The sequence below is a fragment of the Ambystoma mexicanum genome, chromosome 4p, assembly GCF_040938575.1.
Source record: "Ambystoma mexicanum isolate Mex_15411 chromosome 4p, UKY_AmexF1_1, whole genome shotgun sequence".
Lineage (NCBI taxonomy): Eukaryota > Metazoa > Chordata > Amphibia > Caudata > Ambystomatidae > Ambystoma > Ambystoma mexicanum.
The window spans coordinates 1,164,210,854-1,164,229,465 of NC_090927.1; the positions used below are offsets into that span (position 1 = coordinate 1,164,210,854).

Genomic DNA, 18,612 nt, shown 5'->3' on the forward strand with positions numbered 1-18,612 from the left:
TTGTATGTGGGGTGGGCAGGCATATGTGCGTTCCTTGCAGTCTAGCCCAGGAAACATTCCTAATCTAGTAGGAGGGCGAAATCAGTAAGTCCGTGTTTCCCCCCTCCATGTGTTAAGGCCTGCTCGGCCTTTAAAATCTTTTTCGGTTGCTCATTCATATTACCGCTCCTACCCCCTTTGGTATGTCGCAGTAATAGCGCTTACACTTGTGTCCAGGGGCGGCGTCTGCCTACAATCACAACTCTCTTTGGTCCATGCCCCTGTTAATATCCACAGCTTAATTAGTGTGGCAAGTGCTAATGTTAACTCAACTTTATGCAGGTATGATCTATAGTAGCATTTGTCGAGCGGGTGAAGGTTGTTCGCTGGGAGTTGGCTAAGGACGCTGGATTCTGTCCTTATGGGTGTCGCCTCTCTTGTTGTAGTAAGAGTTTCATTATTTGGTTTTAGATTTTGTCATTGTCGTCCTAGATTTGTTCGCTGGGAGTTCTCTAGGGACACTGGATTCTGTCCTTATGGGTGTCGTTTGTGTCCTATTCGACATAGTTTTGGCTCTCTTGTTGTGGGAAGAGTTTCTTTATTTGGTTTTAGATGTTGTTATTGTCGTCCTAGGTTTGTCATCCGATATCTCTGGTTACTCTTTTTCGCTCATATTATATTTCTGACCTCGTCTCAAGGTTGTGTCACCTCATATGCACCCAAAATTACATTGAATTTGTGAGAACTGTTAGTCTAATGTGGACCAAAAGTACAGGTGTACACGTGTACACTTAGTTTTCTTTATACATTGTCGTTTTTCGGACAGCCAGCCTCCCAGTTGGAACTGTTTACAGGCAGGCACAGAAGAAGACAAAGACTAGCAGAGTTTCTGACTTTTCCCCTCACACTGGCGCCTTAGAGGGCTTCATAAAGGGATCATGCTGAAGGCAAAACTCGAACCAGGACCTCCCCCATTCTGCATGGCAGAAGAATGACCAAGAAAGGACAAGTCATATTGAATTGGCTAAAAAAGAACACTGTCACCATTTTGCTTCCCTCCTCTCTCTCCTTTTTGGACAGTCATCTACTTTTCCATTTTATTTGTATTGCTTTTAAATGAGTCCAGGGCCTTCCTCTTTTATGCATTTCTTGTTTTATTGCACTATGTAGAATTGTTCCTTCTCTACAATCTCAATCTCATTTTCTTCTTCCAGTTCCTAAACCTCTCTCTGCCCAAACTCATTTCCGTTCTTATTGTCTCTTGGCTCCTAGGCATTGGAAGTAATTAACCTACCTGTTTCTATTAGATCTTATCTTCATTATTTTCCCACTCACAATAAAAAGAACATTTTCCTTTACTCTCTTCTTAGTCTTCTGGATTATTATAACTGTTATTTTACTAATTTTGAACAGAATTATTTTGTACAACTCTTTGACAAAAACGCTATATCAGCATAGTAAAAAAATAATACAAATACAAATGGCAAAAATAGACTACTCTATGAGAAACAGATTCACAAAAAGATTTGTTGTTTTTACAACCACATCATTTGTATAGAAAATGTTTGTGATTGTAACTGATGTAGGTGTGTCTGATCTTTTGGGTGTGGACTCCAAATGGCAAGTAGTAAAGGTCTGCTTTGTAAACATGTGATTGTCACTTAAGGCACAGTGGTCATAATTAATGTTCTGGTGCCGAGCAGGAAGGATAATATTTCCAGACAGAATTGCATCATGGCATGTTGTGTTTTTGACAGTCAGAAAAGGAGTCAACATTTGATTCAGCCACATATGTTTTTAGCATGCAGGCCTTCTTCAGATTAGCCTACTTTTGTTTAAGTCATTCACATAATTTCACACTATTCCAAAGCTAATTGTTACTACTCTATAAAACATCTTTGCAATCAGTGTACAGCCCATTTGCATAATTAATTACTTATTTGAATTTGATGTAATTTAAAGAGTAACCTTGTCTGTCGCACTGTGCCAAATGTTTTCACAAATAAGGTACATAACACCAATTCTACAATATCAATTATATCTAACATTTCTTTACTTTTTAGTGTTTTTGCATCATCTGAATGAATTCAAAACATGTGTTTTGCTTTATTACTGTAATTGTTATGAAAGCAGAACAAACTGGCATAGATTAGTTTGATTCTGTTTATATCAGGTATAGCTGAAAGCTTGGAAAACATGTGTTTGCACAGAGTTGAACGTTCACCTGAAATACCCCTCCTGGTGCTAAATAATTATGAACAAAAGACACATGGGCCTCATTATAAATTGCCAGGAATAGGACTAGAGGTAATTACCACTACTGCCGAAACCATTCGTGAAAATCCACCCAGTACAGGATTTACCACTGGTATAGCGGTAACGGTCATGGTAGTGTCGGAATATTGCCATTTGCATTACAGCAATATTACTTTGTGTATTGTTTTTAAACAATGCCTTAATTTCCACCATTTAAAAGGTGGTGGAAATGGAAGATTTACAGTGGTGGTACAAACACAACTGCGGTGCCTTTTGTAATGCACACTAACACTCACATGGGCAAGGTGGTGAGAGATGCCCACCTTTTCACCACCGTAAAATGTTCTTTTAAAAAAAGTTGTTTCGGTGTATTAAAGGGCAGCACTGGCGCTTCCCTTCTTTACAGGAAAAAAAGCTTTGATAACATTACAGTGATTAGTTACACATTTTACCTTCACCCCTGGGATGAATGTAAAAGTTGGTGGATTTTCATTGTAAAAATCCAATTCTGAGTAGCGTAGCGCCAAATGTGAAATTGGTAGGGCAGTAAAAATAGTGGCATTTGGTAAATACTGCCATTTGTACCACTAAAACCCAGCTTGTAATGAACTGGATATGCCAATATTTATCTTAAACACATTTCACAATAGAAAACATCTGGCACACATTGATGGGTGTGTCAAGCACAACTATATGTGAAAACATACACACTAATGTTTACACAAAACAGGTGTAGATATTATCATCACGTTTCTGAATGCTCACCTGATTGTGAGTCGTTCCAAGAGTTTGAGATACTTCTGCGAGCTGCAGGGAGAGTTCAGGAGGTAAAATAGTGTACATCTCCAGATACTTATTCTGCTGTTGGTCGGCCACTTTTTCCAGTGTCTGTCGATGAGCAGTCACTTGAGAATACAGAGTCTAGAAAGATTCAATTGACCACATTTTAAGCCACATCTTTCAATTTGACAGCTACATAGAAAAATGGTACAAGATTCATACTGTTCACAAAAACACAAAGGATGCAGCGTTTCAAGTGCTAACTCCATTCATAGAAATGTACGGATTCGAAACTCTGAACACGTGTCACATTCTACAATAAGGTTCTGCCCTAAGAGGCAATTCCATTTTCAACATAATGCATAACTGGTTCCTGCGTAACTTTGAATGATTCTTTTCTTAAAAGGAAAAAAACAAAGCAATCATCTATCAATGACATCTTTATAGGTAATGAATATATTTGTTAGCCTTCTTCTACACAGGTCCCTTCTGTGAAGGAGGCATTGTATCACAAGTAGACACTGACACGAGTTGCAAGTTTCAAAACCTTTATTGTTAAATTCAATGGGGTTGGAAAAACTCCTGTCTGGCCCTATAACTAAGATGGGAGTAATCTCGACCATCAAATAATAATAATTTAGCATTTATATAGCGCTACGAACCCTCAGATATCCGAGCACTGCTTATTATTACTCACGGTGTGTGGTGCTCATTAATCGACCTCGGAAGGATGAAAGGCTGAGTTTGGCCCTGCCAGGATTTGAACCTGCGTCAGCAGGCTCTGCACGCTGTGCTATCGGACTGACTAGTCAGTCTTAGTGAAACAATAAAGGCCTATACTAACAAAAACCTAATGCCTGCTCTCACTCCAATACACTCTAATGTGATATAGGGATATATATCTAAAAAGAAAAAAAATCAGTGATGAAACTAAATGTCAGAATGGCAATATATATCACTATTAGTTCTTGTCCCCACGTTGTATAGCACAGGGTTAGGAGGAACACTTGATGGATGAACACACTTTGGCTTGCGAACACAGTTAGGCAGCTGGCTCTGTTCTTCAGAGCCTTCTTGGCCATGCATGTCTGAGTCACAAGTTCCCGGTTTTAACCTCTCTGGTTCCTCTCACCCAAGTCAAGGTCACCCTTCAAGCTTCTACACAGTTTCAAGAAAACAGTTTAAGTATAGTATTTGATTACAGTTCACGATAGGTTCCCCCTCAATCGGGCTCAAACCTTTTCTCCTTGGTTGGGTTCTCTTCCACAAGCTTTCTTCACATTGCACACTATAGGTTCCCCTCAGTGGGCTCAAACCTCCTTTCGTATTTTGATTTCACGTTTGAAGACTTTCCAAACTGGGAGGATTTTTGCACTCACCTCCACATGGCCACTTCAACCCTTCTTTCTTTCTTTACTTCCAATTTACATATTTCCCTTCAGTTCCAAAGTCTCTTGTAAAATGTACTTGTTACATAACGTATTACTTGCTTTTGAAACGGGTCTCCCTCAGTCGAGCTCAGACCCTGATCTCCCTCAGTCGGGCTGGGACCATCTTTTACTTTCACACACCCTCACCCCACGTCTGGCTTGGCCCATCTTTTTACTTTCACACATAGGTCTCCTTCGGTCGGGCTTGGACCCTTCTCTTGCTTTCACACATGGGTCTCCCTCTTTCAGGCTCGGACCCTTCTCTTGCTTTTCACACGGGTCTCCCTCAGTCAGGCTCAGACCCTCCTTTCATTCTCTTGCCAGACTGAACAAAATAAAATTCAACAGTTCATGAGCTTTTCACTTAACAGTCATCATCTCTTGCTTCCCACGGCCTCTACAGCTTTAAAACATTTCACAGAGACTTTTGATTGGGCAATCTCACTTCACCGGACCCCTCTGCTACTTTGTATTTCGTATTCACAGTTCTTAACAAGGGATTCAGTTTCTCTCGCAGCTTATCGGCGCTCGCGTAACCTTCATCACTCAGGTCCTGACGCAGGCTTTTTAATTAAACACAGACCCGGCTTTCTTTATTTCCCTCTACTCACCGATCATGTTAAGATCCTTTCCGTCTTTCGCACCTTTGATGTAGGAGTCAAGGTTTTTACCACTGCTGTTTCTGCACCTCCGCACCTGTGACGTTCTCCCGTGAGGGTGGCTGGTACCCTTGTAGCACTCAGAAGACTCTTTCTCCCTTACAGCTGGGCTGTCATGCGCAATCCTCACAGCCTTTTGCAGATAAGGATCCCTTGCCTGGGGAGGTCTCTGGCTTCCTGCCCCTTCGAATTAACCCCTCGGTTTGTCGCTCTCCTTCTCCTGGTTAGCCATAGCCCTGGAGGGACTGCTCTTTATCGTACACCGCCTTGCTCAAAGTGTGTCTCAGTGTTCCACCTTTTAACCATGTGGGGAGAGTTAATAGGTATTAGGTGTGCGTGATTAAAGTCAAGTGCCTGACCCTGCCTGATCTTGTTAGAGGGACATGTCCAATGTATAGCATGGGTGGTAATCCTTTCAGCCTTAGACCTCTTCTTCCTCGGCTCAGTGTTTGTGTAGGAAAGGGGGGGAATCTGGAAAGTTGGAATATCCCATAAACTAGGATTGGATAGGAGTATTGGAAAGGGGGGATACCGCGTCTTGCCATTGGTGTCCCTACCCCACTCCCTGAGGACCCCTCACCCAGGTGATCCTCCTGCACTTGTCCACCCCTAGTGTCTGGATCCAAAGGCGATGGATGTGCCCTGGCCACCTGAGTGAAGGATCCCCGGGATCTGGGCAGTGAAACACCCTCTGGTTTTTCATAATTCTTTGGGTAGTTGCCATAATCATTGATGCAACAATAAAGACTAATAACACAAGTTGCACTTTTAAAGAGAACAAGAAATAAAACATTCTTGAAGCTTGCTCTTTTTTCCCCATCATACTATGGGCCTCATTACAACCCTGGAGGTAACCATGCCGCTTTTTGCAGCATGGCTACCCCCATTCCGGGTACCGGGTCCGGGTTCCCCGAATGGGGAAATACCGGGCCATTCCGACCTTGGAGGGCCCGGTATTTCCTCATTCAAAGAACCCAGACCCGGTACATCCCCGTTCCCATTACAGCCCCATGGGGCTCAATGGGAATGGGGATGATGTTAACAAGGGGCCCGTTAATGACGGGCCCGTTGTTAGCATCCTGGCCTGCTCGCTTGACCCGCTAAGGACGCCCGGTTTTACCAGGCGTCCTTAACGTGTCCCGCGAGCAGACCTCGTAATGAGGCGGTAGGGTTTAACGGGGCTGGCAGCTCCACCGGCCCCATTAACCCCGTACCGCCAGGGTCATAATGAGGCCCGATATCTTTTTTTTTGCTAAACTAGAAACCAGTATTCCTGAATTACTTATCCAGTGAATATTTTTGAATATCTATACAACATTTGCCACATGGGAAGGACTTCATTTATAATACTCTGGTTTACATCAGTTAGTACAGCGAGGGATAACTGAAGAAAAATGAAATAACATTTTCAGTGTTCAGATAGCTGAATACATAAGCCTCTGATCCCTAAGCCTCTTCAACCACCTTTTCCACCCAAATATGACATCACAACCTTGTGTTACAAGATATGCAAAACAGATCCATATATCTAGTTGTGTTTAAGATGATGTGCCATAAATTAGATAAATAGATGTGCCCTTCACAGACCTTTCCATGCAGGTCCAGTTCTCCTTACAAGACTTTCGTGGTTATTCATATATTTGTATACACCCCATAACTAATTGGGGATTCCAAACATCTGCTTGAAAGAAGGAAATCACAAAATAGGCATTTATATGGTTTTAATAATGCCCCTTCTAGAAGGAGAAACAAGGTGGCAGCAATAATGTAAGTGTTGGCAGGGTTGGACTTCAGGGTAAACCTTTGGAACTATGCATGAATTTTTATCTAAGCACCAACTTTAGCTCTTCCTTGATCGTAAGCAATACAATAACTCAGTGGAACAATGTGTGTGTTGGGAGAGCTTTCTTCATAACCAAAAAAGTCATAGGTTCAAATAACTACTGAGTCTTTCTTAGGAGTACCCTAAATTTCAGTAATGGAAATACCTGGACAGCATTTTATAATGCAATGTGCTCTGTGGGTTAAGATATAGATTGACTTTCTCAAGGATGAGGGTAGGTGGTGTATAATTGTATTATTATTGTGACTGTCATTAGTGGTTAAAGTATGATAGTAAAGGATATGCGCAATGACTCTGTGGTGTCTGCGTGTATTAATGATAAGTAAATGAAAATGTATTATATACAAAATGCCTTTGGTTTAATGCACTTTTAGAATACATTCTCCACATACTGGAAATGCTTGATGGATGAAGAATGTACATGTCAGGGAGATCTATCATTTGTATGCTTCATCCCCTCTCCTAGTGAGACCCACAGCATGTTTTGCTGGACTTCTGGACCTTTTTCTTTCAATCCTGAATGCGTGGAGTCTTTTCGATTTATTCATTCTTATGGGCTCTGTCCTTTGGAACTCTGCTCTTTGTATTCTACCTGTTCTACGGAGTCTGCCTGCTCCATAGCTCTTAAAGGCATCTGTGTTTTACTACTGCAGCACACAGCTCCTTATGTGCAGTGTTGCTGAGGACCCCTAGGGACCTCCTTTAATATTCTTTTACTGTATCCTCAAGTAACTAGTTATTAAGGATACTTAGTATCTACCCCAAAACTTTAAAGACTGAGAGATTGGCGCCCCCCACCTTCAGTGGAGTTCCAAAGGGATACCTAGTAACCCCCTTCTCTCTGCTCCATTGACTTTTTAGTCACATAGGCAATCACCAAGTTATGGCTGGTGGCAGTGGACATGTTTGTTAGCACAGTTTTTCTGAAGTCCAACTAAGGGCTTAGTAAAACCACTCAACTGAGACAGTACAAGACTCCACTCTTATTATAAGGCTGTACCACCTGAGTTCATGGTAGCGTAGACAGAGCAGTCAGGCTTATCTTAGGAGGGAGAGAGGTCTGTAGAATCAGTACAAAGAAATTGTATTATGCATATGGTCCAAAGAAACACTGACATACTATGTATTGTACAAATACAGGGTATATTTGATATACAAGCAGACCAAGAGATTCTTGGGTAAGTACTAACATAAAGCATATAAACACATTATAAAAACACAACACTGTGATTTAAATACACAGGTCAAAGCACAGACCTTATTTAGAACACCTAACAGTATTTCCAGGCGTGTAAGACCATAGATTACTTTCTGATTACTTTCAGTAATACAAGGGTAGTAGACCCTGTCAGTTATGCAGTGACACTCAACAAGGGAATCTCATAGTCAACTGTTAGGCAAGAATTGATGTAGTAACCCTGTGGGAGACTACACAACACGTGTCCTCTTTGTATTAGGTAACTCACCTTTTGGTATAGGCCTGTACCGCGCAAGTTGGTAGTGCGACTGAGCAGCCAGGCTTATCTCAAGAGGCGTAAACGTGAGCTGTAGCGCTGTAGCAATGAAATCCACCAATACAAGTAGCCAAATAATACTTATACTCAAGATTTTTGCTATAAATAATTATTTATTTAACAGTACTTTTTAAATAAGCCGCCTTTAAAAAGGGCAATATATGAAGCAGTCAAATACACTTCAAAATGCATTCTCAAGATCAATACAAAGCAAGTAGATACTCTTTAGAGATGCTTCATACACACTTCCTACACCCTGAGGTGACTTCACTAACTAGGACAGTAATGGCATTTATATATCACTTGTATACTTTGTCAATTCTGAGGTTGTCAGAACGGAAAGGTTAGAGGAGGAAAAAGGTTAAACAGGTTCGCAGAGCATGTGAGCACTATAAATCTTCCAATGAAGTCTAGATAAAAAACATTTCCCAGCAATATTAGTTTAAAACCAATACATCACCTTTGAGGGACAGTAAGTATCAAAGTCAAATGGAATAGACGAGTCTGCAGGGAGCCAGGATAGCCAATTAAATTGCAGCAAAGTCTATGGAGCTGAGGCACTTCTTAGATAGAAGTCTTGCACAATGTTAGAGAGTTTGATGAAGAAAAATCACTATAGTGTCACAAGCTGTTACACTTGTGAGGGGTAGAGCTGAAATCAGCTCTAGCAAAGCAGCTATTGCAAGTCTCAACTGAGAAGATTAAAAATGCAGACAATGAGGTAAGTACCCCAAGTCAGAACAGTACCTTTGGTTAGAAGAAGAGTGGTTGAGCTGGCTTCTGTCTGGTTGCAGCAATGCAGATCCTGGGTTCCTGGGCTTCAGTCGTGGGGGCAAGAAGGAGGACGTCTGGGGACTCCTGCGGCAGCAATTCAAAGGTTGGCGGCAGCTACGGGTTCTTTTTGAATCAGCGGTACTTCGCTGTTTCAGCACTCAGTAAACAGCACCACAGCGGTTCGTGCATACCGGTTGGGCTTCCTTCACTCCTTGAGTCTGCACTATGGTGAGGTGACTCGAGCTCTGGTCGTCCTGCTTCTGGAGGGTCCTATTAAGACACCTGGAGCTTCTGGCCAGATCACAGACGTTGCACTCGACTACGGATTTCTGGACCCCAGGCACTCGGTTCCTGCAGCAGCAAAGAAGTACAGCCAGTCGGGGAAGGTGGTCCAGTGGAGTTCGTCTTGGGGTTAGTTGGTCCCACTAACCCAAGGGAAGAAGTTGTCCCTTTGGGAGCTTCTCTTGTAGATTAGAATAAGGAGTTTCAGCACAGCAGCAGGGCTTCACTGGGCAGTTCAACAGTCCAGGAGGATGCAGCAAGCTTTGTTCACAGTTTCTTGGTCAGATTGTTCTTCCCAGTGGTCGACTCTGTCTTCAGTCCCATCAGTCCCAAAACCCTTGCCTTTTAAGCAGGTTTCTCCCATTCATGCACAGCCTAGCTGCCACTCAAACAGCAGGGACAGCCAGCCAGCCAATCAGGACTGGATGCATTCAGGCATTCCTAAAGACAAAGGACAGGGGAGTTTTAGGAACCTCCCCTCACTTCCTGCCCTTCCAGACACACTGGAGCCAGAGGCGGGTTTCAGGACTGAAGCCTGCCAAAGGCAAAACGAATAAAGGGCTCAAACCTGGTTTGGCGCGCAGAGTAAAACCCAAGAAAGACCTTACAAACAGAAAATGGCGAAAAAAGAAGACTGGGGGCCATTTTGACAAAATGGTTACCCACGGGTGCTATAGTGCAGCTGAGGAATCAGCCTGCGTTAGAAAAGCACAATGGTAGGAACATTTTACCACTGCCACCAGCCATTTAAAGTAGTGAGGGTAACATACAAAATGTTACAAGAGTAGGCAGCAAAGGGGGCTACTAAGTAACCCCCCAGCACTCAACGTAAGATGGTATGTGCTGGACCTACAAAGAGAAAAGGTAAGTAAAGTCAATTTCCCTTTACTATTCTTGGGAACAGTAGTTCACACAAGAAAATGTATTTAAACCTTAGGAGAAATCAAAAGGATTTCTCTGCGTCACTGCACCGAAGGTGCTATGTGTCACCATACAAAAAGTAGATACCTATGGAGTTTGTCAGACTCCATAAACAAAACAAACACATAATCCCAATCAGGTCAAAATACATGACAGAATGAGAAAAAGGGCTCACTCACTCCAAGGTTAAAATTAAAAAGTCCTAAAGTCCAGCAAAAGAGCTGGGGGTCTCTAAGGTTGAAGGGAATTAGCACAGAAATGAGAATTCTCCCTAACATCAACCACCTTGCAAATATACTTTTCTTAATAGTGGAACACAGATTCAAGGAACAGTAAATACCTCTACTGTTTGTGATAACACACAGTTATACTAGGTGAATAAGACCTTTGTGGTGTAATATACAATTACAGCTGCTTTTCAGTTCAGTGGAACACATGCTAAGCTAAGCAAGAACTCTTATCACTAATTGTGTATGCACCAGGCAGACCAAGGTTAGCTACACCTAAAGGAACACTTTTCAGGAATGGCACACAGCTATTCTAGGCAGGTAAGACCTAATGTTGTAATATTCTACTATAGTTGCTTTTTATGATCAGTGGAACACATATTCAGATAAGCAACAACTCTTTAACTTGTTTTAGGATGGCACACAGCTAACACAAAGTAAGTAAAAACGGCTATCAGCAACTTAAAGCTAAGTACAACCTTAGGCAGACTTGTTCTAGACAGGCTAACAGCTAGTCAGGGGAAGCAAGACCCAATTGGGGACACTCATATAATTATCCTAGCAGGATAGGTAGTGAGTAACTTAACCTTATATATACTTTTCAGAATAGTGCAAAGCACATTCAAGGTAAATAAGAACTTTTGTAACTGTTCACTCTCAGAGTTACAGTTGCCAACCAACTTCTTTTACAAGTAAGTAACTTTTGAACACGTGTTTATTCTTTTCGAGGTAGAAGCTTTTTCTTATCCATTCCTTCCCTTATTCTGTTGCATGAGTTCACTCAGAGGCAGTAGAGGGACCCTAGTGGTCTAGGTTCCAGCTGTTGGCAGGGTGAGATAGGGTTCAGTTGCAGGCAAAGTCAGAGTTCCACAGGAAGACTGTTTAAAGAAGTAAGTATTTCACTTTAAAGTTAATTGAGGGTCCAGGGACTTCAGAGAAGACACCCTATGAGGATTCCGCAGTGGGCCTGGGTGAACTAGATGAGTGGCTCCCAATCATAGAAAACACCACAAAGCTAAACTGAAATCACAAAGGCTTAAGGTAGGTAGAATACACCAGCCAACACAGTACCTCAGCACAGAAGGAGAGTTGCAGCAGGAATACTTCAGGATATGCAGCCAAAAACTCAGTCGATTGATTCCCTTGTCAAGAAGATGGAAGACAGGACATTTGCAGCAGGGATCACAGGAGAAGGGTCCAGGCAAGAGTTGCCTCACGTCTGGATGTGACTCTGTGGATTTGGCGCCTTTTTAGGAGCACAGAAGAAGACAGAATATCGCTGGTCAGATTCTTGTTGTTTGCAAGGTCCAGCAAACTGGTGAGGGGTCTCTTCGGACTAGAATCACGCCTCTGGAGATCCAGCAGGATGCCCCCAAAGTTTCAGCGCGATTCGGGATTTGGATAACTGTGCACCGCACAATGGCTTCAGGTCCCAGGGTATTGAGGTATTGCAGCAACGCAAGGATGCAGCAATGCGTGGCATGCCTCAAAATGCATGTCTTCTTGATTTTAGTGGGTCTTACCAGTCTCCGGGTCAGGGCTGTTGTTTTCGGAGTCCCCAGGTCGATTTGAAGGAAGGGCTACAGCAGGCTCTGGTTACAGAGCAGGCTCTCCAGTGGCTGGAAATTGTCTCAGCCGTGTTTCCCTCATCATCCTCTTCGGTTTTGGTTCCACTTTTGGACTACTTCTTCAGCTTCCAGGATCAGACTTTTATGCAGGAACCCAGCCAATCAAACAGCTATGCAACATTCAAACTTGGGGGGGGGGGGGGGGGTTGGCAGTCCTTTCAGGGTGGTCAGTCTTCCAATCTGAACAGGATTCTCACAGTCAGGCTGGAAGACAAACGGCTGCAGAGTTTTGGACTCCTCCCTTACTTTCTGCCTTCACAGACACTCTGGAGCCTGGGCGGGCTTGACCAAGGTCTCCCGCCGAAGATAAAACCCACACAAAGGAATTTCCTGCTTTGAAGGTCAGGGGAAGGAACACAAAAGGACAAGGGACACTAAAATGGCAAAAAAGAAGACAGGGGCTATTTTGGTAAAATGAGCACTTATGGGTGCCTTTACCGGAATGTGCAAACAGTCTGCGGTAAAGGTACACCGAAGTAATAAAAAGGTTCACTGCCACCAGCCATTAAAGGGAAGTTTGCCCTTGTAACATAAGTGTTATATTTAAAATGAAAAAGAGGATACTCCGTATCTCCTCAGCACTCCACATAAGGTGGGGGGTGGTGGTCTCACCTAATAAAATGTAAAGGGGATCCAAAGATTCTTTCTACCCTTGGGAACTGTAGTTCTCACAAGGTTAGCCAGAGAAAGTTAAAAGGGGAGCCCCTAAAGCAAACCAGCAACAATAGGCACGTATTGCCAAAAAAGTTGCCAAAGAGGATAACTTTTAAATGACACTATGGAGAGTCTTAAAAATTACACCCATAAAAAGAGTAAAAGACTCTGTGTGAGTGTGGAAAAAGATTCCCACTCACTGAGGCATAGGGAAAATGAATCTACCAGTCCAGTAAAAGGTTCTGGGGTTGACACGGGTCAGAAGGATTTAGCATTGATATGAAAATCATACCTAACAGTGTTCTATGAACTATTGTGTATTGTTTGGTACCGCAGGCCATGTCCATAGCTTTGTAGTGCACAATAAGGACACACAAGAACCAACTTGAGACCCTCCTTCTTTGTTCGCCATTACTAGCGTGGTTGTTCTTTATCATCCCTTCTTCTACAATTCTGGAAGGGGGAGGCCTGTGTGTGTGTTTGGCCTTTGGCAGGAACCCTTGGGTATCCCCACCCAGGCTCCATAGTGTCTGTGCAGGCAGGAAGTAGGGGAGGAGTTTGCCACCCCCCCCTTGTCCTTTGTCTGCCACAGTGCCTGAATAGGTCACGCACCCACAGGTGGTCTGGCTGTCTTGATTGGACAGCCAAACGCTCCTTTCTGTAAACTGCTGAGAGAGATTGGAGAGGAGTGTGTGCTGGAACTGTATCAAAGGTGAGACTTCTGGAGTGAAAAGCTAGTCAACCAGTCGAAGCTGAAGTAACCGAAGAAGAAGACGACCAAAGACGCCTGCAGACTCTTTGCAACACTGTGAAGTGACCACTGCTGTCGTGACTCTGCTTTCTGTGTGACAGAGGAGCTCCGAAGAGGACAACTCCTTCCCTTTGGCTGGTGGGAACAGCCAGTCCAAAGATGAACTTTGAAACAAGCCATCTCCCAAGGTCATAGGAGTTTATAGAGCAACAGAACCCCAATACCAGGAGACCTTCTGTCCATTTAGCATGCATCATTGTGGAAAGGCTGAATCCGTCCAAATCTTTGCTTAACCTGTAAGGACGGTATCTGGTCTTTCCATATAGTGCCATTGCATCTAATGCAGGGGTGCACAACTGATTTTGACAGAGGGCCGAAAGTACCTTACATGAGGGCTATAGTGGGCCGAAAAGTAAAAGTGGGCGGGGCGGTAGGCGGGACATGTCAGGAGGCTTTTTCAACCCCCAATTTGTATTAACACATGGAAAAAGATATGTTTTTGAGGGGTAACGATTTTTATTGCATTTCAAACTTACAATTTGTACTACACATTTTCCATTGCTATCATTTATTTCGATTTAGTTGTATATCGTCTGTTTAATTCAATTATATATATTTTATTGACCCTTGATTGGACATTCCGTTATTTTGGACTGCTATAGTTTGCTGTTTGGGTTACCCAAGAGGAGTATGGCCTTCGTTGAGTCAGGTTTCCTCAAAAAAGCAAAGGATGTACATCTCCTAACTGTGCCTGTTTTAGCTTTATTATTGAGTTCACTCTTGGAGTGCAACACTATGCCCCATGGCTCCCATCCCCAACCAAACACTATGCCACATGGCCCCCTCACCCCCAACCAAACACTATGCCCCATGGCCCCCTCACCAACAACCAAACACTATGCCCCATGGGCCCCTCACCCCCAACAAAACACTATGCCCCATGGCTCCCACCCCAACCAAACACTATGCCCCATGGCCCCCACCCCCAAGCAAACACTATGCCCCCTGTCCCTCACCCCACAAGCAAACACTATGCCCCCTGTCCCTCACCCCCAACCAAACACTATGCCCCATGGCCCCCTCACCCCCAACCAAACACTATGCCCCATGGCCCCCTCACCCCCAACCAAACACTATGCCCCATGGCTCCCACCTCCAACCAAACACTATGCCCCCTGTCCCTCACCCCCCAAGCAAACACTATGCCCCCTGTCTCTCACCGCCAACCAAACACTATGCCCCCTGGCCCCCTCACCCCCAACCAAACACTATGCCCCATGGCTCCCTCACCCCCAACCAAACACTATGCCCCATGGCCCCCACCCCCAACCAAACACTATGCCCCATGGCCCCCACCCCCAACCAAACACTATGCCCCATGTCCCTCACCCCCCAAGCAAACACTATGCCCCCTGTCCCTCACCCCCAACCAAACACTATGCCCCATGGCCCCCTGACCCCCAACCAAACACTATGCCCCATGGCTCCCTCACACCCAACCAAACACTATGCCCCCTGTCCCTCACCGCCAACCAAACACTATGCCCCATGGTCCCTCACCCCCAACCAAACACTATGCCCCATGGCCCCCTCACCTCCCTAACCCCCAACCAAACACTATGCCCCATGGCTCCCACCCCAACCAAACACTATGCCCCATGGCCCCCACCCCCAACCAAACACTATGCCCCCTGTCCCTCACCGCCAACCAAACACTATGCCCCATGGCCCCCTCACCCCCAAGCAAACACTATGCCCCAAACACACTCAAGCATGCATCCATACAGACCTGAACCCCCCACCCCCCAAATCAGCACACACACAAACATGCACCCATACAGACCCGAACCCCCCACCCCCCAAATCAGCACACACACAAGCATGCACCCATACAGACCCAAACCCCCCACCCCCCCAACTCAGCACACACACAAACATGCACCCATACAGACCCGAACCCCCCACCCCCCCAAATCAGCAAACTCTCAAACAAGCACCCATACAGACCCGAACCCCCACCCCCCAACTCAGCACACACACAAACATGCACCCATACAGACCCGAACCCCCCACCCCCCAACTCAGCGCACACACAAACATGCACCTATACAGACCCGAACCCCCCAACCCCCCAAATCAGCAAACTCTCAAACAAGCACCCATACAGACCCGAACCCCCACCCCCCAACTCAGCACACAAAAAACATTCAAATCAAAACGTTCATACACATCCAACACACTTCCGACACCCCCCGACCTCCGCATCTCAACATACACACAAAATACATTCAAATACAAACATTCACACCCCCCCACATCTCAACATACACACAAAATACATTCAAATACAAACATTCATACACATCCGACACACCCCCCCACGCCCGCATCTCAACATACACACAAAATACATTCAAACACAAACATTCATACACATCCGACACACCCCCCCACCCCCGCATCTCAACATACACACAAAATACATTCAAACACAAACATTCATACACATCCGACACACCCCCCCACGCCCGCATCTCAACATACACTCAAAATACATTCAAACACAAACATTCATACACATCCGACACACTCCCCCACCCCCGCATCTCAACATACACTCAAAATACATTCAAACACAAACATTCATACACATCCGACACACCCCACCACCCCCGCATCTCAACATACACTCAAAATACGTTCAAACACAAACATTCATACACATCCGACACACCCCCCCACCCCCGCATCTCAACATACACTCAAAATACATTCAAACACAAACATTCATACACATCCGACACCCCCCCCACCCCCGCATCTCAACATACACTCAAAATACATTCAAACACATCTGACACCCCCCCCCACCCTCGCATCTCAACATACACTCAAAATACATTCAAACACAAACATTCATACACATCCGACACACCCCCCACCCCCGCATCTCAACATACACTCAAAATACATTCAAACACATTCATACACATCCGACACACCCCCCCACCCCCGCATCTCAACATACACTCAAAATACATTCAAACACAAACATTCATACACATCCGACACACCCCCCCATCTCAACATACACTCAAAATACATTCAAACACAAACATTCATACACATCCGACACCGCCCCCCACCCCCGCATCTCAACATACACACAAAATACATTCAAACACAAACATTCATACACACAAACATAAAGCAAAACAAACCCGACACACAAACACAAACAGATCACTTACCGGAGACGTGCTGGAAGGCAGGTAAGCTGGAAGTCGCTGGAATCGCACTACGGCTGGCATGGTCCAAGGCTGAAATGCCTTCCGGCATCAAGCCTTATGGACCACGCCAGCCGTAGTGCTAGCCCTCCATTGGTGCAGCACACACGCATTACGTGGCTCGTACGAACGACGTGATGCGTGTGTGTGCTGAGCCAATGAGGGCCAGTGTTTTCACCGGCCCGGAAGTCAACAAAGACTTTCCTAATGGAGGGCGGCCGCGCGGGCCGCCCTCCATTAGGAAAGTCTTTGTGCCTCGTGGGCCGGTCAAAAGGGCATGGCGGGCCGCAACTGGCCTGCGGGCCGTATGTTGTGCACCCATGATCTAATGCCATTCCATCACATTTTTTCCATCTAAAAAATGTGCATCTAATGCATATGTTTTGGGGGTAAAGGGTTAATTTTTGTTTAGGTGCATTATAAAGGGTACAAAAACGGGGGTTGGGGAGGATGGAACCCCCCCCCCAAAAAAAATGTGCATTAGATGCACATTTTTGCGATGGAAAGAATGTGATGCAAAGGCATTAGATGGAAAGACCATAAACCGTAAGGACACTCTAGAGATCCGATCAAATTCACCCAGACCCCTTCAACAGAGCGTGGGACTGCAGGTAGCGAAGAAGATTGACCGGGCGATCTGTGTCCTTTGTTGCTGCTGCAGAAAAGGCGCCAAAATGGCAGAGTGAACCCAGAAGTTGCTGAACAACATGCTACAGGTCCTCCCTCGAGACTACTGCAAAGAGATCTTGTCCATTGTCCTGCCTTCAATCATCAGACCAAGGAATCCAGAGGTCTGGTCCAGAGCTGCAACATGGCGGAGCATCCAGCACAACCATTGTCTTCTAACCTAAGGTACTGTGGGGAAAAAGGTATTGCTTACCTGATTCCAAGAAATCGCTCCAGAGCGTTGGAGTGCACGCAGCGGTGTCCAGGGCAACCCCCATCTTACCTCAGACCCAAGCCACTGCTTGTGTCTACTTTTCAAGTCAGTTTTAAGGTCTCCCTTGTTAGTTGTTAATTTGCTGCTTCAATAACTCCAGAAACTGAAAGAAATCGACAGGAACTCTTCGTAATTTGCTGCTTGTCAAGACTTTAAGCACATTCCGAACTGCCTTTAGTTAGGGTTGGGTTTTTGGAATTAAAGGACTTACTAGGCGAAGACACTGTCTCTAGAACCTTGAACTAAGGTCATGTTACACTAACTAATAATTTTCCTCACTTTTAGTGACTTTACTATAGGTGTTTGCAGAGTAAATGCATTATCGTATAAACATTTGAAAATCGCATGCGTGTGCAGTAACAGATAATTCGATAACTTTGTCTTTTCCCTTTCCAACGTTGCTCCAAATGTAACCGCAAACAAACAAAAAGTGAAAGTGCCATTTGGAAGTGTATTATCAAGTATTCCTAAGTGTTCTGGTATAAGCGTCTGAAGTATTTAAGGTGATTCTGGTGTAAATATAATAAATATATGCTTTTTATATAACTTATAAGTTTAAGTGCTTCCCTGCTGTGGCTGTCTAACTACATTCAGTGTACTTACCTACAACTCACATCTTCCTCTTAAGATAAGCCTGACTGCTCTGCCAATCTACCAAGGTCCTGAGTTAGTACAGACTGATACTAA

The 18,612-nt window shown here is 44.5% G+C and overlaps 1 protein-coding gene across 17 annotated transcripts in view; it reads right to left on the minus strand.

Moving 5' to 3' along the window:
• Nucleotides 1-18,612, minus strand: part of SYNE1 (spectrin repeat containing nuclear envelope protein 1) — a 1,651,720-nt gene that overhangs the window by 682,227 nt on the left and 950,881 nt on the right. For all 17 annotated transcript variants that reach the window (XM_069606781.1, XM_069606782.1, XM_069606785.1 and 14 more), the window contains one exon: nt 3,001-3,156. In XM_069606781.1, coding sequence (XP_069462882.1) covers nt 3,001-3,156 — 156 coding nt within the window. The remainder of the gene's footprint in view (nt 1-3,000; nt 3,157-18,612) is intronic.